Below are 22,193 nucleotides of genomic sequence, written 5' to 3'. Positions count from 1 at the left end.
TATTATATAACAGAATTTAAAATAACAATTTTCAGACACTACATTATTTTGAAGCAAAATTATTGAAAACTTTTAAATTTCTTCTATAACATGCTTTCATTAAATCACTTTCAGGCTAATAACATGTTTATCAAATGTAAAACAAATATATATTTATATACTTTTGAAACTTTTTAGAATATTCAAATATTATTTACATAATATTTTGAAAAAATTTATTAAATCAACAGCTAAATATCAATGATAATTATTCTTTTTTCATTTTTTAATATTCATCTTATGTTTAATTTTGATCTTTTTATATATATAATATTGTTTAATAACTTGAATTTATTTATTAATATACCTACTTTAAGTGACTACATTATCATTAAAAAGATCAACTTAATATAGTTATCTGACAGCATAATTATCAATTAATTTGAAGCAAAATTTTTCAATAATTTTCCTTTCAATTAATTAGCAATGCATAAGTTAATTCTATTAATGTAACTAATTTGATTAAGGTATATAATTTTTAATTATTTAAAGACACCATCTCTGTTATAAATTACAAAAACAAAGAAAAGCTACATAACAGATAAGATGTCAAATAAAATATGGATAGAAATTTCAAAATTTATGCTAAATTCCAGAATTACTATTTATTTCAATTTGAATTATACTGAATATAATACTAATCTAATGAGTTTCACATATAATTCACAAAAGATCAATTTTGTTACAATATTTATAAACAGTTAATAAGTTCATTATGAGAATCAATTTGTAATAAAATGATAGAATTAAAGATATTCAGACGTAAACTTTTATATTATAGCCAATCAATTCAGATGTCTACACTAAAGATAATGACAATGTGATGGCTGCAAGCAGTACCTAGGACAATCAGATTGAATGAACAAAAACAGGCTTGCCCGAAGCAAAAATATAGCAGTTTAAAGATATCATCAGGGCATATCTGGCAATTGGCCAGATTTTAAAATCAATGTGACATTTTGAAAGATTAAGTGCATTATAAAAACCAACTGAATTATTAAAATACTTATAAAAATTGTTTTCTTTCTGCTATATGTTTCTGTACTTTCTTTATCCTTTGATTTAATTCCATTAGCATAATTTGACATTGTTAGAATAATATAATTAGGTTACATAAACAGAATAATTTATCCAATTGAGAGTAAAATTTAAATTTAGCAATTACTGTATTATAATATATATGAATGTTAAAAATTGATATTGTGTTATAGATTTGACAATTATAAACGCTTTTATCCATTAAAAATATTTCTCATTGCAGTTACATAACAATCTAATTGATCAATAACAGTTATACATGATATACAAAGAATTTTTAATTACTGAACTTATATAATTATTATCAATGACTTAGCATTATATTATTATTCAATAATGAGCGTAATAAATATTTTTTATAATGTAAAATGAACAAATTGAGGAGAATACAGTAACAAATTTCTTTGTAAAAAATCATTGTTTCAATCAAGACAATATATTCCAATTCTTCTATACATCATAAACAAGTGAGGTACTGTACAACAGTAATGAAAAATTTTCTTTCAAAATAAAAATGTAATACAGTTGCACAAGTGAATAAAAATTATGAAATATAATTGATGTTTTATCTAACATTCTACTGACTAAAAACTGATTACAGTTAAGTAATCCATTAATATAAAATTATTATCAAATGTAGCTTAAAAAACAGTTAATTTTGCTCTAAAAATAAATTATGAAATATTTTATAGTTATCTTTCACTTACAAAAATATAATTGAAAAACAACAATATCAAATAGTGCAAGTAACCTATAATATGTTGTACAATAACAGAAATATTTTGTCAAATGTAATAAATTATTCTTTTTTCTCAAAAATAGTGAATTCATGTCATATTTATGGGATTTGTTGAAATAAAAACTATGTAATAATTATACTTTGTGTAATTATATATGCATAATTATATAAAATCCAATCATTTTTTAGTGTTTTTGCTCTATTATAAAAAAAACTAACAAAACTATCTTTTCTTGAGTGAATTTTTAAAATATTTCTGTCTTTTTCTAATTTCTTTTTAAGAAGTTAAATGAAATTTGTATAAAACTATAATATTTGCTCAAAAAAAATGCTTCAATTAAAAATTTTAATTCTTTAAATATGATTAAATTTATTTTACTAAACAATATCACATAATTGACTTTTCTTTCAATCTATACTTCATCCAATAGCTCTCAGGTTAGACATTTTTTTCAGAATCAAATTGTAAATTGATAAAATGATAACATTGTTATTGTTTATATATTTCAATGGTTTATATACTCATTGATAAAAAGCTATGCACCAAAAAAAGAGGCATTGGAAGTGAATGAAACTTTATTAGTGTAAACATAATGTCAATGGTAAAAGTGATTACAATATCATAGCAAAGAGATAATTTGGCTTGAAGGCATGCAAGCATAATATATATCCTACAACAGATTTACCCACAGATGTTGTAACTGCTGCTCCAAATCCCTAAAGATCATTGATGGTTGAATCTGGTGTCCAATCTTGTTCCATAAATGCTGAATGGGCAAGAAATCTGGAGACTGAGCATGCCAATCTGACAGCAATTCCTAAGAAACTTAAATGTATGCAGCTGAGCATTATCTTGTTGTTTGCAGCCCAACAATGAAAGGCAATACATGAAGATGAATGGTTTCCTGAACATACTTCTGCACTGTCAATGTCCCTTGTACCACTACTAGGAATGGCAGATGTTATACAAGGAATGGCAGATTGTTATACAAAATCAGCATATCAGCAGTGCAAGTCAATAATAAAAGTAAGATTGAAGCATTCACCAGTACTACTAATATGACACACTAATATTCAACAGACATACTAATTTGGTGGTTGTCTCTGTTCCCAAACAAAGCTTTGTCTCTAAATATGATACAGTGCCAGTCTATAGAGTCCATGCTTCTCTATCAAAGCACCATTCCAAAACCAAAAATTTTGGGATGCTAATGGCAGAACACATGGCAGTTACAGTGCATGGAAATCTGCCTCTGATAGTTGCCTACCAATTGTATAGGAAGAGAAAGTGTTCTATAGTGAGGCTTCACCTGTCTCTGGATGGTGGACAAAGCTACTGTTTAATCTTTTCATGCTTACTTCTCCTGGTTGTCTGTTTAGAACATCATCTAGAGCCTGCCTGCCATGTATGTGTGCCCTCACTTATACGCTGTCTCCAACACATCCTCACAGTCAGATCAGGTGTCAGGAAATTTGGCAAAATAGTCATCCTGCTTTCCTCAGCCCAATGATGTGGTCTTTCTCAAACTTTATCAGCCATTGTAATGTCTTTGACTGTATTGTACAGGTTTGCTTAGCATTCAAAGACCTCCAAACAACAGGTACAGTGAAAATTCTGAACATAACCTCTTCCAACCTTTTTATAGGATACAGAGATAGCTATCTGAGATATTGCCAAGCATGCAATTAGATTACAATTGCGATTAAAGAGGCATAGTTGTATGCTGAGTTTTGCAGTAATTGCACAATTCTATTTGGGACATAACTTTTTTGTCAATGAGTATATATAAGAACACTGAAATAGTCCTATATTTGTAAAAATAAACATATATATAAGATAATTTTGTATTTTCTTTGTGTTTTCTTTAACATGGCAATCAGTATCAAGTTGGGAAGAGTTTTATCAATACATCACAATTTAGCATTTTGAAAAATATTAAAATATTTGCAAGTTTATTTAAATTAGCTAATTTAAATTTTTAATAAAAATAATAGAGAAAAAATATTTAGCAATTTTAATTTATAATATTTGAATTATAAATTCCAAAAATCACATACATTTTTACTGTATTATAATATATATGAATGTTAAAAATTGATATTGTGTTATAGATTTGACAATTATAAACGCTTTTATCCATTAAAAATATTTCTCATTGCAGTTACATAACAATCTAATTGATCAATAACAGTTATACATGATATACAAAGAATTTTTAATTACTGAACTTATATAATTATTATCAATGACTTAGCATTATATTATTATTCAATAATGAGCGTAATAAATATTTTTTATAATGTAAAATGAACAAATTGAGGAGAATACAGTAACAAATTTCTTTGTAAAAAATCATTGTTTCAATCAAGACAATATATTCCAATTCTTCTATACATCATAAACAAGTGAGGTACTGTACAACAGTAATGAAAAATTTTCTTTCAAAATAAAAATGTAATACAGTTGCACAAGTGAATAAAANGAAACTACATACCAATGATTAATAATATAATGTTACAAAATGTAATTAGCATAAAAGAAAAAGATAACATATACATCTTTTTCTTTTACGCTAATTACATTTTGGCATTACGTATAAATAATTCATTTTGTGAGTACTTTCGACAGTATATAACTGTCTTCTTCAGACAGAACCATTTGAATTCAAGGAAAAGAGCCCAAACATCAATCAACATTTTTTTTAAATTACAGTACATTTTTTCAAATTCAAACATTGATGTTTGGATTCTTTTTCTTGAATTCAAATGTTTTGTCCTCTATGCACCGTTCTGTCTAAAGAAGACAGTTATATAATGGCGAAAGTACTCACAAAATAAATAAATAAATTTTATATAACACTGACAGACAGTGGTATATGTTATCTTTTTATATTAATATTTGGCATGTATAGCTATTTAAAACTTTATTAATAATCATAGCATAAAACAACAGTATTTATTTTAATTAAATTTTTCTTCTACTAAAAGAATTCTACAATTTTAAATGGAGTTAGAATGACAATATCCTCCTCATATACCATAAATAATTTTATTTCCATCTCTTAAATATTTAAGATATTTTCCATAAAAGCAGATATAATTGATAAAAATAAAATATATGAAAAAATAAATTAAATCTAAATATTTAACATAAAATATATATTTTTTAATTATAAATTTAAATGTATATATAACTAATTTACCTTCAGCATCAAGAAGTCGGGGAATTCCCAACTCTTGCTGAGCAACATCAAATGCATTGTTTAGATTTCCCAAGTGATCGTATGGATTTAAAGAAGAATAGTTAATTAGATCAGGTCTATGAGAATGTATGAGAGCATTAAATCCTAAACCATTTCTCCAACTAACAGTGAAATCTTGAATATTGACTCCAGGATATCTAAAACATATGTCATATAATTGATTCAAAATAATTATAGTATTAAAAAATAAATAATGGAGAAAAACTAGAATTTTAAATGTAAAAATAATTATTTGTATACTTCATCATATGTAGAAGTAAATACAATAAAACTTTATATAAAAATACTGTTAAATTATATTTTATTTGAATGTCTACATAAAAGTCTTTTTACTAATGTAAAACTTAGAACACTGAAAATTTCTTTGTAAAAGATCTCTTTGTATTATAAAAATAGTTTAATAATTTTATAATAAAAATTTAAATATTCTAAGAAATTTCTGATTATTTTACCTTTCAAAATTGATTGATTTTGAGAGCATATGAAACATAAAATTTTGACAGATAAAATAAAATAAAATATCATTTATTCCTTAAAATAAAACATTCATTTATCTTACATCTGTCGCTTTAAAATATCAATATTTCAAAATGACAGATTGTGTATGTATATAAATTGAAATTTATTTATAAACTTTTTGTTATGTATCAATTAATGATACAAAAAAATATTTAGAAATCTGATCACTTTTTCCAAATAATACCTAATAATCAAATTTATCTTAAATTCAACCTAAAAGTGATTTCTAAATAGAATAAGATATCTTTTGGCTTTAAAAAAAGATGAGAAAATGCTTGTATATCAATAAACATAAATAATTTGCTATGAATTAAATTATGATTTAAAAAAAAAAAAAGATGTATTAAATTTAAAAACCAAAAGTTAAAGATCTTAATTTCCATAATTTTTGTAAACATAATATTTAAAATTTTAATATACACGTTAACTTTTTACATTGCAACTTTTATTAATGAATATAATTTTTCATCAAAATAAATAAAATAATAATCTTAGAGTATCAGATTTTTTTTAGATTTTAAATATGAAATTCTAGATTGATGTCTCGTTTCCCAATTTCAATGCATATCTTAACCTCAATCTCAAAACTATTTCAATATACTAGTAAACAACTATATTTGATTCTCTAGAATACAACACAATTATTTAAGAAAGATTTAGATAAGATGATAATGCTTCAATATCTGAGATTCTTTTGTATTTATATATTTAGATATAAAAAATAAACAATCAGGAAGAATGCTCTGAATTAAGCAAAATTTCTGATATATTTTAAGACAAAAATGCAATTCTNGTAAAAGATCTCTTTGTATTATAAAAATAGTTTAATAATTTTATAATAAAAATTTAAATATTCTAAGAAATTTCTGATTATTTTACCTTTCAAAATTGATTGATTTTGAGAGCATATGAAACATAAAATTTTGACAGATAAAATAAAATAAAATATCATTTATTCCTTAAAATAAAACATTCATTTATCTTACATCTGTCGCTTTAAAATATCAATATTTCAAAATGACAGATTGTGTATGTATATAAATTGAAATTTATTTATAAACTTTTTGTTATGTATCAATTAATGATACAAAAAAATATTTAGAAATCTGATCACTTTTTCCAAATAATACCTAATAATCAAATTTATCTTAAATTCAACCTAAAAGTGATTTCTAAATAGAATAAGATATCTTTTGGCTTTAAAAAAAGATGAGAAAATGCTTGTATATCAATAAACATAAATAATTTGCTATGAATTAAATTATGATTTAAAAAAAAAAAAAGATGTATTAAATTTAAAAACCAAAAGTTAAAGATCTTAATTTCCATAATTTTTGTAAACATAATATTTAAAATTTTAATATACACGTTAACTTTTTACATTGCAACTTTTATTAATGAATATAATTTTTCATCAAAATAAATAAAATAATAATCTTAGAGTATCAGATTTTTTTTAGATTTTAAATATGAAATTCTAGATTGATGTCTCGTTTCCCAATTTCAATGCATATCTTAACCTCAATCTCAAAACTATTTCAATATACTAGTAAACAACTATATTTGATTCTCTAGAATACAACACAATTATTTAAGAAAGATTTAGATAAGATGATAATGCTTCAATATCTGAGATTCTTTTGTATTTATATATTTAGATATAAAAAATAAACAATCAGGAAGAATGCTCTGAATTAAGCAAAATTTCTGATATATTTTAAGACAAAAATGCAATTCTTGAAAATGTTATAATTTAATTAAAAAAAAAAATTGTAAACTTCTTTATTGTAAAACTAAATTTCTTTTTTATAAAAAATAAAAACGAAAAGTGAAACTGATATTTTTATTAAAATTTATCTTACCCACTAGTTTTCCTCTGACACCATAACAATAAAGCATCTTTTGCAGATTTCTTTTCACTGCTTTCATCATCTTCATTCTTAAATATAAATAAATTTATAGAGGAAAAAATATATCGGATATAAAAATTAAAACAAATAATTTTTACTAAAATTATATGAAATAAAATAAAATTTTATAGATTATTCAATATTACTAACTTCATTGATTTCAATATCTTGAATTTGAAACCTAAGAATAATGGTCCATATTAATCCTAGTATCAACCGTGGATTTCCATCGACAATGTCTTCTGCACCTATACTTTCTAACCGTACCTAATATAATTAAAAAATAAAGACATCATTTTTATTTAAACAAACTGATTTATACATATTAAATATTTGATATTTATTAAGTATAAATCAATTTTTTTTTTTTACCTTTGTGTGGAGAAATGCTAAACTTTTATTGACATTTTCAATTTTGTGAAATCTCATTCTTCCATGATTTGGTTTACCAAGTTTTTCTCCAGATATAATTTCTAATAATTTCAATAATTTCTTGCCATCGGCTAAATCAGTAAATAAATCATCCACCTCCATCCGAGCCTAAAAAAAAGAAAATATCATGAGTAATTAGTTTAATAATACTACCTGAAGTATTTTAAAATTACTTTAAAATTGTATTTTTAAAGAGTTTTTCAATGATCAGATAGATGGTTGAGGCAGTTAAGGCATCAGGCTATTGCTCTAGAGATCCAAGATTGAATCCAAGTAGATAAAGGGTCCCAGGAATTTTTCAATAAATGGGCAGATCCAACATGTCCAGATCTGTCCCAGATATATTTACCCCATTGTACATCCCTCATCATCCAGTTGTTACCCCATTGGTTTGGCCAAACCCATAATGGGCTTGGTAAAAAAGGCCCTCTTAGTGCCTACAGGATAAAACAAGTAAAAAATGGTAGTTTGATTGAAAAATTATCAACACTAATTCTTATAATTTATACATTTAATTCATAGAATGTAACTCTCTCAAAAAGCATGCTCTTTTTCGAGAATGCTTTTAAAGTGCATAATAATATAANAGCTTTAAATTAAAAAATCAGTATAAATATTTGTTTGTTTAAGAAACATAACCAAACAACAACTTTGAATTGAAGACGTTTACATAAATATTTACATATTTAAACATTTTTGAGGTATTTCAAGGTTATTTACATTTTAACATATTTGTAATCCTGTATCCTGTTCAGTTTAGAATTTCAGTTTTAAACTATTATTGATTAGGTGTATTATTTCTCGAAAATCTTTAAAAAAAAAAATAATAAATATTTATGCCAATTTCTTAACTTTAAGGCTGTTACTTGACTGTACCACTTACAAAAATGTTTCCAATTACATAATGAATAAATTATATTCTTTTTATAGTTATTTTTCCTTGATTTTTATTTACTAGTGTTGTAATAATTATCTTTAAATAATTTGCTTAAAGTGCATTGCTTTGTGAAATTTAAAAAATATAATTAAACCGAAATTACAATTTATCTTCTACAATATTTCATAAATGATGGCATTAAATTATAATTGCGAGTGACCTATCTTTATAGACCTGATTTCTGAATTAATTAACAATTTCTTTTCAATTAAATCTTTCATCATCATTTTTTATATATATAAATATATATTAAAAGTAGATTATGGTTTAATATTTATGTACAGTACAATTGCTTCCAGCAGTATACATATATGGCTAACTAAGAATTAAATTCATTTAGTTGTTAATCAGATCAACTTTACAACTGTATTATTATATAATATATATAATTATATGATAAAGTAAATAAGGTTTTTCATAATTAATTCAAAAATATGAAAAATAAAATTATAAAATTTTGTATAATTTTAATTATTTTATTAATAAATAAATACAATTATTCTTCATGTATGTTGCATTGAAGATGTTAATCCAAATGTGAAGTTATATTAATTCTTCATTGTTTTAGAATGAAATCAGTGAATGAAATGTGTTAATCACTATATATTTAGTTTTTTTTTAATGTTTCAGATAATTATCAGCATAACCTATATAGAATTATTAATTATCAAAATAACTAATCAGCAATACAGAGGAAAAACTAATTCAGTTAATTAGGAAATAATTTTAGAATCATGGATATTTTTATCAACACTATAACTTGATAAAAATCAACAAAAGAGTTTCGATAAATATAACCACCACTATTTAAGAAATAATAACGTAAAGTTTAAATATGGTTTCATTAAAATATGAATACATTTCATAAATAATATATTCTAAAGGATAATGATCTTTTCTACAAAAATAAACATTTGATCGAATATATTTAAAGTATTCTCCTAAAAAAACAACATTTTATACATAAATTTATATATATTTTATTTTAAATTTTAATTGTGGGAACTTTAAAAAGCATTGTAAAATAAGATAAGATGATTACAGATTAACAATACGCATCAGAAAATATTTCTATGCATATTATCTTGCAGTAAACTATAATTCTATTGATAAAAACAAAAAAGAAAGAAAGAAAAATATAAGTTTTGCTTCATAGAATAAATACAGTAAAACAATTTTAACATACTATCATATATAAAAATATTTCAATTTTTTAATCAAACAAAATATATCAATTATAGAATTATATTTTCTAAATTTTAAAATATATTTGTTTCTTTTTAAGAATCTCATTATTAATAAATAAATATTGTAAGATATTATTCAATATAAAAAAAAACAACTTTTTTAAGTTTTAAATAAGGATTTATGATTGTAAAGTATAAAATTTGCTTGTTATTAATTTATATTTTGTTCAATTTACAATTTATCAATTTAAGTTTGGTATTAATCATTAGTGCATGAAGACTTTTCAAGGCCCCTAGGCATAGAAGATTGGATGCCCTTCCACATAATTTTACATCATCATAAACTAATAATGTCTAATTGTAGCTACGGTATTTTCTTTTTTATAAAATATAATATACAATTGCAACAGTAAAATTATTATTTTTTTCTAATTTTGGGGCCACCGAGAACCCCGGACTCCTATGCACGTTCCTAGTGGATAATCCAGCACTATCAATTATATATTTTTTTAAATATATGTTAAAAAATAGTTAAACAAAAATATGCCAATATATCAGTATTATATAGAAAACAAAACCTCAGAATTACTTTCTCCTTTTATGGTTGTATTTTTTTTATAATTCTCACGGAAAAAATATTTAAGAATGCATTGTACATTTAGAAGAAAGACTTCACTGATATAAGTAATGCATGAAAGTTGTTTGAATTGAGTAAATCAATGACAATTGTGTTTGAAGAGCAGCAGTCAGATTATATGATAAAGTTGAATGATTTAAGAGTGGAATAAGAACAGGTCAATGAGTTTTTGTATGTGGAATATTTCAACATGATAAAAGAATAAATGAAGAAATTGATAAACTACGAATGCTGAACCAAACATACAAATAAATCAAATTAACAGGTCTTTGCAAGAGGCTTTTGAAAGAAAATGAAAATATTTTCTATTGAAAGTATATTGTAAAACATGATAAAAACAGTATTATAAAGAACATAAAATAATAGTATATTTCTAATATAATTTAAAAACAACTTATGCAAATATATGAAATTAATTCATATGTTCATTTTAGATATTTATTCTTGTTAAAAAATTTGTCTATTTTTTTTAAAGATGAATAGGAGAAGTTTTGAAAAGTTTAAGATAATAACTATATTTAACAACTATACAAAAATATGCAAAATACACAGAGATAGTTAATTAACTTTAATTGTTAAAATGAAAAGCATTTTTATTTAAAGATTCATGAATATTTAATAATTAAAATCAACTTAAAAAAATTATTTTCCATTTTCTGAGATAATTACAACAGAATAAAACTTAATTTACTTTAATTCAAATATTTGCTTCTTATTATTACTGGATTAAAAAAAAATAATTATAACTTTTATCCAAATTTAAAACTATTTTATAAAATATATAATAAAAACAATTTTCAAAGTTCTTCCATGAACTTAATTTTTGTTTATTAAATTAAACCAGTATTCAATCCAGCAAAACAAGTTCGTAAATGTCCTAAATTCTTTAATGTTGTAAGTTTTTATATATTCGTAAGCTCCGATACAACTGATAAATTACATGATATAATAATTCGTGATGATTTTAATAATAAATAATAAAAATATTTATATATAGAAACTATCATTTACAACATTTTTTAAATTTTATAAATAGTATAATATAATAATACATAGAAGTCATGCCATTGTACAATAGTTAAGAAGTATTACCTTAATATTTTTTAATTAAAACCATATTTTATATTAAACAAAAGTTTTAAAATGATCTTCACAAAAGAAAAACTGTATTTCTTGATTGAAATATACTTAAAAAATAATATTTTGTATATAAATTACAATTTATACAGTACATTTATAAATGATACATTGTATTGCTTATAACACTTTAAGGTTATTGTTTTTAATTGTAAAATAATTTCAAAAAAATAGCTTTAAATTAAAAAATCAGTATAAATATTTGTTTGTTTAAGAAACATAACCAAACAACAACTTTGAATTGAAGACGTTTACATAAATATTTACATATTTAAACATTTTTGAGGTATTTCAAGGTTATTTACATTTTAACATATTTGTAATCCTGTATCCTGTTCAGTTTAGAATTTCAGTTTTAAACTATTATTGATTAGGTGTATTATTTCTCGAAAATCTTTAAAAAAAAAAATAATAAATATTTATGCCAATTTCTTAACTTTAAGGCTGTTACTTGACTGTACCACTTACAAAAATGTTTCCAATTACATGAACAAGACATTATTGATGTTTTCTGAAGATATAATTTTTCTGTTTCATTAACACTGCTAAAAATAAATAAATAAATAAATAAAGATGAGAAATTAACTCTATAAAAAGAATCTCATTAAAAAATTTCTTGGGTATTTATAGTGGTGAAACTACAATGGTGGAAAGTAGTTTGGCCAAACCAGGATCTAGAACCAACAGGGGCCTAAGCATGTCAATAAAAAAGCTTGCAGTTCATGATCAAAGCAATTGTTTTGATCACAGGTCGAGTGATTTTTTTCAGTCAATAGTTAAAAGTTTTTTTGGGGATACAAATCCTGTTCTTTGTAGTGGGAGGTGTGGTTTGGAAGAAAGGGCCGACATTAGAATTTTGAATCATGGTCTAAAGTGAAGTTATTCGGCATCTGATTTTAACTTTTTGTCCATATTCTATTAGTTAAAGACTATAAATATAAACTCATATAACTTTAAATTCTAATTTGATATCCATTTGCTTATTTATATGAAAATTTAAATTTGATAAGTAAAAAGATAAAAAGTAAGAATTAATTAACATGCTATTAATCAAATGATAAATGAAACCATATAGATTTTTATTAAAGAGCAATTTCATGTTTTCCATTTGCAGAAGAATATAATACTAAAAATAAAAGTTATAATAGATTTATTATAGATATTTTACATGAATTATTAATATTTGATGATAAATATATATTTTACAATAAATCAAATAAGTTAGCATTTTTTGTTTTTGGTAAAAAAAATGTTAAATTTTATTTATATATGTTAAAAAATAGTTAAACAAAAATATGCCAATATATCAGTATTATATAGAAAACAAAACCTCAGAATTACTTTCTCCTTTTATGGTTGTATTTTTTTTATAATTCTCACGGAAAAAATATTTAAGAATGCATTGTACATTTAGAAGAAAGACTTCACTGATATAAGTAATGCATGAAAGTTGTTTGAATTGAGTAAATCAATGACAATTGTGTTTGAAGAGCAGCAGTCAGATTATATGATAAAGTTGAATGATTTAAGAGTGGAATAAGAACAGGTCAATGAGTTTTTGTATGTGGAATATTTCAACATGATAAAAGAATAAATGAAGAAATTGATAAACTACGAATGCTGAACCAAACATACAAATAAATCAAATTAACAGGTCTTTGCAAGAGGCTTTTGAAAGAAAATGAAAATATTTTCTATTGAAAGTATATTGTAAAACATGATAAAAACAGTATTATAAAGAACATAAAATAATAGTATATTTCTAATATAATTTAAAAACAACTTATGCAAATATATGAAATTAATTCATATGTTCATTTTAGATATTTATTCTTGTTAAAAAATTTGTCTATTTTTTTTAAAGATGAATAGGAGAAGTTTTGAAAAGTTTAAGATAATAACTATATTTAACAACTATACAAAAATATGCAAAATACACAGAGATAGTTAATTAACTTTAATTGTTAAAATGAAAAGCATTTTTATTTAAAGATTCATGAATATTTAATAATTAAAATCAACTTAAAAAAATTATTTTCCATTTTCTGAGATAATTACAACAGAATAAAACTTAATTTACTTTAATTCAAATATTTGCTTCTTATTATTACTGGATTAAAAAAAAATAATTATAACTTTTATCCAAATTTAAAACTATTTTATAAAATATATAATAAAAACAATTTTCAAAGTTCTTCCATGAACTTAATTTTTGTTTATTANTAAAATATCAACAACAAAAATTTTTTTCCTTTATTTTTTTTTTATTATTATTATTTATACAATATAAATTGTACTGTTTTAAAAACAGTAAATTATTTTTCCTGAACATAAAAATTTAAATTGCAGAGTAGAATTTATTTACAGCTCATCACAATGAACTTTATGTAAACTCACGAAGAGAGAAAGAGAGAGAGAGACAGACAAACAGGCAGGAAAATTACGGAAATGACGTCAACTGCAATTAATCCACGTTTAAACGACGCAATTAGGACCATAGAAAATTAAAAAAATAAAAAAATAAATATTTAACTCGATCCGCTTTTGATCACCGACTTCAGAAAATTGTCGAGTCAACTTGTATGAAATTTATAATTAATTATATTCCGCACGTCAAAAGAAGGAGGAAATTCCATTGTAGAGGCGTGGAAATTCGTCTACGGTGCGTTTTTGGTCATTACGTTACGTTGTTGTCGTTACTAGCTTCCTCAAGCCACGAAAATACCAAAGTCACGTCATCAGTAACCAGACCTGTTTCTTCTTACCAACCTTCAACTGACTATTATTCACCTCGCAGGTGTAGTTTGGGGCTCCAAAAACGTTGCGAGACATTTTCTTCCGTTTTATCGTCACCCTCAACCTCACGCGTGCGCCCAAAAAATAAATAAAAATAAAAATTGGATCCTGATGATGATTATAAATACATTTATTTAATTAAAACAAAGAGTTTTACTACACGTAAAAACTACAGAACGGTGTCTCGTATTACATTTGAATTCGATATAATTGAATTATTCGGTAGCATTTTTTAGTGTGTAAGAATGGCGAATTTGCGGGTCTATTGTTAGGTTACAATTATCAAAGTTGGATATATTTTATAAGAGTATCGATAAAAATAAAATATCTATAAATAATGGGTCTATCCGGTCAAACCAGTTGGTAAAAATTTGGCTCAAGTTTTATTGTAAGTACTGTAGTAACTAACCCAAAGCAATAACTAAACAGAAATATATCTTTTTAATTCCTTGTAGAAAAATTTATTAAGTGGATAATTGAACCAAGACGTTTCCTTGGAATTAAAAGTTTCCTGGAGATTAAAGAAGAGATTGGCTAAAAATATCTCGAATTAACTATTGTATTTTTTTAAGTAACCTTTAAAACAAGCGGCAATATACAAACTAATGGTTACTTAATTTAAATAAATAAATAATTTATAATTTTTTATTGAATACAAACCTTTTGAAGGAATGAATTCATCCATTTTGTGAATGTTTTCTTTTGGATGTATAATCTTTCCCTTTGAAGAGCTTCAATCCTCTCGGTTTCGAAATTTATTGCGCTTTGTCTTTGAGATATCATCGCGTAGGATCTGTTAGCATTACTCTGTCAAGAAATTATACATAAAATGTTAATTAAAATCGTAATAAAAACTTATATAAATTTACCTTTAAGTTTACCTATTTAGAAATTAAACCAGTTCTTAACCGCATCACTTCCAATAATATTTATATGGTTAACAGAACGTCCATAGAAAATTTAATGTTAAAAAAAAAAGATATGCACGAGACTAGTTTTTTTACAGATCTAATCATAAAGTAAAACGTCTAAATACTATTATATACTTAATGTATGGTATTTTCAATGCAATTTTCATTATAATTATCGATCTAGAATGGTGTAAAGGTTTATTTCTGTAGAAAAAAAAACATATATATATGTATCGATTTTAACAAACTTACCTTATTCGAATACATGGTATAGGTAAGGAAACGGCCATATAACTTAATACTAAAGAACAATAGATAGATGATAAGAGATTATTTACCAATGAAGTACATAGGTCTCTATCTTATCTATTTTCTACTTCAACCGACGACATGTTTACACAATTCAGCGCCATAAATGGTCTCATACTAAAGAGGGTGTCGGTTAGTACGTCTGAGTGGATACTAGTGAAGATTACTTAAGAAGTTAGTTCATTACCGCTTTAAAATATTAAATAATAATATATCTAATAACGAAAGCATCGCAATATTTTGATTTGTAAATTAACCTCGTATGTGGGCTACACAATTCTGAATTTATTTTTAAACTTTTGGGGATTTTTTTCCCATTAAAAACAGTGCAACGATGCGGTTTTGTTTTGGATGGGCGTTTACAGTCTACGGGTTAATACTGTAATTAGTAATTTGCAATAGTTAGTCGAGCAGGAGAAGCGAAACGAAAGGCATTGAATCGATTAAACTTCGAAATAACACGGGATGAACTTAATAAAAACAAAATGGCGGTTTTTTTCTTTCTCTCTCTCTCTCTCTCCCCTTTTACTACGTTTATGCAAATTGGTGCGTGTTATAATCGGTTTTCTGGTAGGAAAAAACAGAAGTGAAACTAAACAGATTTACTTTAATTTTATTTTTTTTACACGTTGGAAAGATAAATTAATATTTTTAAAAGTTATCTAAAGTGGTGGTAACCGATTACGGCTGACATTCCTTGATAAGATTTATAAACAATTCGACGGGGTCGAGTCATTACTTTTGAAAATAATGAGGTACGTATGCTGCAGTGACAATTGCAATGAATCAAATCTATACGAAATAATGAAAACAAAACCATCGTTTAGTTTAGTTTTTTTTTCTTATGTGACATAATTTAGGGGAAAAAAAGGGGATTTTTCTGTCATAATTTAGGGGGATGAAATAAAAAATATAGAAAAATTAGGTTAATTTTATAGCTCGAATGTAGGAAATATTTCAAAATCCCCTCCAAAAATAATAATAATTAAAAAATGTCAGATTTTATTCGATTTTTTTCTTAAATATTAACCAAAATCGAAAACAATATCGTCGAAACGTCATTGGGGGATATTCAAATTGCGTGACGTCACAGTTCATTGCGCACGAAGTTTACGTCACACCTGCCTCGCCATATTTTCTCTTTTTTTTTAGTTATTTTTTTTATTCTTCTTTAGCGTGTTATCAATAGTTTAAAATTACGAGAGATTTATTGGCTTTGCTATATTTTATTCCGAGTACATTTACGAAGAAGAACCGCGGCGATATCACGGAATACCGCCGATCACGTGATCAAGTTCTAGGAGAAAGCGACGCCCTGTACAAGGACAGAAGCTTCGGTAACCATGGCAACCACGTGATCAGACTTACGACGACGGCCGCGAACTTTTTCCCTTTTTTTTTATTTTCGTATTTGCCCTCTATTTTTTCCTCTTACGTGGATATTTTTTAATTAATCCAGTTTAATGCATAACGGCACGTAACGTACGTTGTTAAATTCATATCTGCCGTATCTTATCTCGCGGTCAAAGGGGGGAAAAACCCCCGAGCGCCATGGAAACAAATGTGGAAGAGAGGAAACGGTGCGGCCGACGTAAAAGGGGAAAATACTTCCTGGAAATATTAAATAAGCGAAAAGAAATCAATGGCGGAGAGATGGACAGTAGATGAATGAAGAAGGGTCATTCCACCTGATAACATCCCGGAAAAGCTCACTATTCGGGATCATCCGTGGCATTCGTTTTGAGATTTCTCTCCCATGCATCACTGATTTATCAGCCGTGTCATCTCTTTCATTGTCAGAAAAATTGCTGCAAAAGAACATTGCTACTGTTTTGTCATTTATGACAAACAGCAGCAATGCTTTTATTTCTTATAATTTACATAATTTCGTCGACTGAGTAACATACTTCTCTTCTAAATTGTCTCTTAACATCGCAATCTTTACACGGGAACATCGGCAGCTTGCGCTATTTGTCTTCTTCCCCCCCTTTTTTTAAGCCGTTACACCAACAATTTCAACATATTTAGGAAATTAGCATCTCTAAAATACTATTTTTTTAATATATAATTTTAAATCTCTGGAAGAATCTTAATGGTATTTTTCTGGCTTTTCTTCGCTTTTTTTTTACCTGTTAGAAAACAAAACCATAAATTTATATGCTACACTCCACTTCTGTATGCCGATTTCGCATAAAATAATCGTGCAGCAACACAAATTTTACATTAAAATAATCGAAATTTAATAGAACCTGTAATAACGACCACCTCTAAACAAAACCTCCGAACAACGGCCATTTTTTTTTAATGTTCCCGTCGGTGACCGTTGTCGAGAGGTTTAGAATCAAATACTAAACTTAATACCTGTGAAAGTTTCTCGGTAGATTTATAATATGAGGAAAAAGAAAGAAAAAAAAAAGAGAATGAATAGAGCAAATTGTTCATAAATCGGTTCAGTTCTCGTTCAAAGTTATCATTTGTTACCTTTACTAATGGCTGCTTTGGGGTCTTGTAAGCCTTCGTTTGTAGTTTCTTTGCGCAATACTTGGTTCCTTTCTAGTCCATTGCCTGCTCGCCCGAGGACAAAGCCAACAGATAATATCTCTTTCTACGCTCCTCCCCTATATCAGATACATACTGCTCGTGCTTTTATTAGTTCCTTTTCCTGATTCTTCTTGTTCCACATATTCATTCATGGTCTTAAAGTTTCTATACAAGTCGTATACTAAAATTACAATTTCCGATCTTCGAGTGGGTCTAAATTACAAAGTGGCACAATTTACCAGATGAAGAAATGTATATTACTATTTATAATTAGGTGTTTTTAATACGAAATCAGTTCATAGCCTTACTTTTCTGGAGAGAAATCGTTGATAGAATTCCAATTATGGAGGGTTTTTTTTTGTTTTCTCCCCTCTTTAAGAAATTAACAAATATTGACAACAAGGCGGAACGTGTTCTGGTGTCAAATATTTGCATAAAACAAATTAGGAAATATGTTTGCACTAAAGCAAAATTAAGCAATATCTCGAGGAATAGTTTAAGCGTTATTCATAAGCCACGCAATTTTTCAGAAGAATTTATCATTGTAATTTTTCTACGAGTTATCCTATATGACCTTATGTCGGTCATTATGCCCATCCTTGTTCCGCATGTTTCAATATTCATCACTTTGCCGAACAGGATACTGGTAATCAAATGCGCCCAAAAATCTTCTTGTGAAATCGGAGGAAGTTCGTTTTAAAATATATATATTGAAGTAGTATAGTAAAAACTATATATTTAAGCTAGTAAGGAGGATTCTTACTTTTAAAATCATTTCAGAAATTTAGAGAATTCGACGCTTCATGCATTACTTCAGAGATGAACCATTCTCACCTGGAAGCAATTCTGGCATTCGGAAGTAGTAAGTAGCAGTAGTAGTAGAAGAATCCTTCACGGGTCTTGCTCTCGTCCTTACCGGAATTGCGTCCTAATAAACATGTGCTGAAACTAAGTGAGATGATGTGCCAACATGTGGAAGTCAAACATTACTTCGTCTCAAGAGCGAGATTATTACTGGAAGTGATAATATCTACACCATTTTTTCGGAGTGTCTGAGCATTACAAATACAGAAACGGTCGATGAATTTCATACCCAAAAAAAAAAATGTTCGTATGCACGGTTAGATAAAGGATTAAATTTATTTAAATCTAATATTTTTGTACGTAAAAAATATTTTAAAAGTCGGAAAGTATGTATTAGAAACCCGACAACTGCACCGATGATACTGTCTGTATATAGGGCTTCGACTGGTAAAGGCAATTAGAATTTTGATGTGACGTTAACCTCGTTAGAATTACTGTTATATTAAAACTGAATGAACGTAATGAATTCATTTCCTCGTTGCGGTTGTCAGTAGGAGACTGCCCTAATAAAAATTATTCCTCGGGGATTAACGGTTATAAAGATATGTATGACACATCGCGTCATCTCTGTCGAGCCGCATCTAGAACTCGCCCTTTAGTCTCGAGGAAAGAAAGAAAAAAAAAAAGGATCCATTGCCATCTGGCTGGAACCGATCCCGAAATTTTCGCGCCATGTGCAACTGAGGCCTTTCTGTCGACAGACTAGTTCACCTTTCCAGTGGCCCAGTTAGTCGAACAGGTTCTTGTCCTGTTAAAGGTCGGTAAATCATCCTTGATTTTTCAGACGGCTCTTTAAGTTTGAGTCGTCAAGCGAATCAACGATAGAACTCCCATAGTTCTAAAAAAAAAAAAAAAACTACTTTTTAAAGTAGCAATTTGTGATGATTATCATCAAGGCAAACAGTAGTCTAACGTCAAGCATTCGTAAACAGAAAGAAGCCATCACTTATTAATTAATCCAATCTTTATACCCCGTATTCTAACAATCTATATCTATAAATCTCAATGGAAAAAAATTTGGAGTGAAGATTGGAATTGATTCCTAACAACATACGGAGAAATTCTTCCTGTGTTTCATTGCGAGGGGCCATCAAAAGGAGCCGGGCCCTTCTGTACTTTTTCAAACTCACTAAATTACTACATTTTGTTACGAATTATCGGATAGAATATTTGTATAACCCATAATTATGATGCAATCTCTATATAGTATTACGATTATCTCATAATTACGTGGTGTTATCCGCCATGACGAAATAACCGAGTGGCAATCTAACCAAGTAAGGAAATAAAGACGAGGAACGTAGTAGAAGGAAGACAAATCGACTTATCAAACCGCAGTAATACGATACCTCAACTGCCAAAATATCGTACAACAAACCGGCATTTTTCATTTTCGAATAATCCTTGATCGGTAACATCTGTATTACCAAATAACCGAAGATCCGTTTGTTAATTTAACAAACAAGTCGCTCGTCTATTTTTATAATAAAACAGATTGATTACGAAACGTTTCCAAACCCCCAGAGTAACAAGAAAGTATCTTAAATCGTTCGTGCATCACCGTGACAACTGTTCCTAGGCAATTCAAGAACAGTAGAAAGTGATTTTTCTCTCGCCGAATCGGAACGAGAAAGCGGATCTAAAACCTTCCTCCCCCCTCTTATTTTCTGCAGAACTTTTTAATTGCAAAGGTCAAGGTTAAGAAGAATAATCTCGTAAATAAATATATAATATACATAAAAGACAGGTGTAGGTCGTCGTCAGCATGGGGTATGCGACAGGTGTACCACGTGGATAACCCCCCCCGAGTGTCACAGACTAATAAGAAATGCTCGGGGTCAAATGTCGGACAAAGACCCAGAACCAAACCAGAAATGGAATAAACCGAGAAATATAAAGAACTTTAAAATAAAAAAAAAATATGGTCGATTGCTTAATAATTGTCAATTACAAATGGCGTAGATTCGAAATTTGTCATTGTCTATTACACAATTAGTTTAATAATATAAATATTATTAACCCACCCCCCTTCAAACGAGTTTATATTAACGATCACGATGCTCACGAGTACGTTCCAGTGTTCAATTTTTCCGATCGCTTGTATGTTTCCCCCAGTGTCGGGGGCTTTGTTTACCGATAAACAAAACGTTTTGCTATTGTTAAGCACGCGCTTTTTCGTACAGAAATTAAAAGTAAATCGCGCTCTTTCTGTTATGCAAAGCGTAAAAACTCGAGGATGCCCGAGTTGGTACACGTGTACACCTGGGTATTATTATGCGCTAACAGAGACGCCCCACCCATTTCACGTATACGCGTTTGAAACCGAGTGGCGGAGAGGGTTCACCTACCCGAAATTTGTCTTGTCCATGTACACCTCGTTTCTCCTTAACCGCCGCGTGTTTTATCCACTGACGTCTTCGACTGGTGCGATCGTGACACGCAATGAGTTAATTTCATTCAAGATAAAGGAGTAAACACAACTGAAATGTGACGCGGACTCTTATTTTATAACAATGATGACCATTCGCTACTTGAATGAGATTCTGCTCTGGAGGCGGGTTGGAGGTGAGCCTGCAGGTGTCACCACCAGCGACATCTGCGAGGAATGCCATAACTAATCCTTAATTCTATTTACTTTTTTCTTCGACAGATGTCGCTAGTTCGTAAAGACGCCATTTTTTTTAATTAATAAAGAATTTTTACCATTTTAATATAGATTTTTAAGCAAAAAATTATATATATTTTTTTCATTAGAAATCTTCAAATATATCCAAATAAATATTAACTATTTTTAATTTAAAAAAAAAAACAAATTTTAAAAAAAATTTTTCAACCTTTTAAGAAGGATTTTTAATGTTTTTTTAGCACATTTTTCCTTTAAAAATGGCATTAAAAGTTATTAAAACTGTGTAATCTGTGCCGAAGTTGAAGGCC

At 27.0% G+C, this 22,193-nt stretch overlaps 1 protein-coding gene across 1 annotated transcript in view; it reads right to left on the bottom strand.

Moving 5' to 3' along the window:
* The window catches only part of LOC111623793 (spectrin beta chain-like), a 45,113-nt gene extending 29,243 nt beyond the window's left edge, over positions 1-15,870 (bottom strand). The window contains exons 1-7 of the mRNA XM_023366494.1: positions 15,798-15,870; positions 15,295-15,441; positions 7,881-8,048; positions 7,659-7,775; positions 7,461-7,537; positions 5,020-5,216; positions 2,503-2,621 (exon numbers count right to left, since the gene is read on the bottom strand). Coding sequence (XP_023222262.1) covers positions 2,503-2,621; positions 5,020-5,216; positions 7,461-7,537; positions 7,659-7,775; positions 7,881-8,048; positions 15,295-15,441; positions 15,798-15,812 — 840 coding nt within the window. The 5' untranslated portion in view covers positions 15,813-15,870. The remainder of the gene's footprint in view (positions 1-2,502; positions 2,622-5,019; positions 5,217-7,460; positions 7,538-7,658; positions 7,776-7,880; positions 8,049-15,294; positions 15,442-15,797) is intronic.
* Between the last annotated feature and the right edge of the window lie 6,323 nt (positions 15,871-22,193).

The sequence above is a fragment of the Centruroides sculpturatus genome, unplaced genomic scaffold (genome assembly GCF_000671375.1).
Source record: "Centruroides sculpturatus isolate CEXI.00-Female unplaced genomic scaffold, Cexi_2.0 scaffold120, whole genome shotgun sequence".
Classification (NCBI taxonomy): domain Eukaryota; kingdom Metazoa; phylum Arthropoda; class Arachnida; order Scorpiones; family Buthidae; genus Centruroides; species Centruroides sculpturatus.
This window is presented reverse-complemented; position numbering and strand designations above follow the sequence as displayed.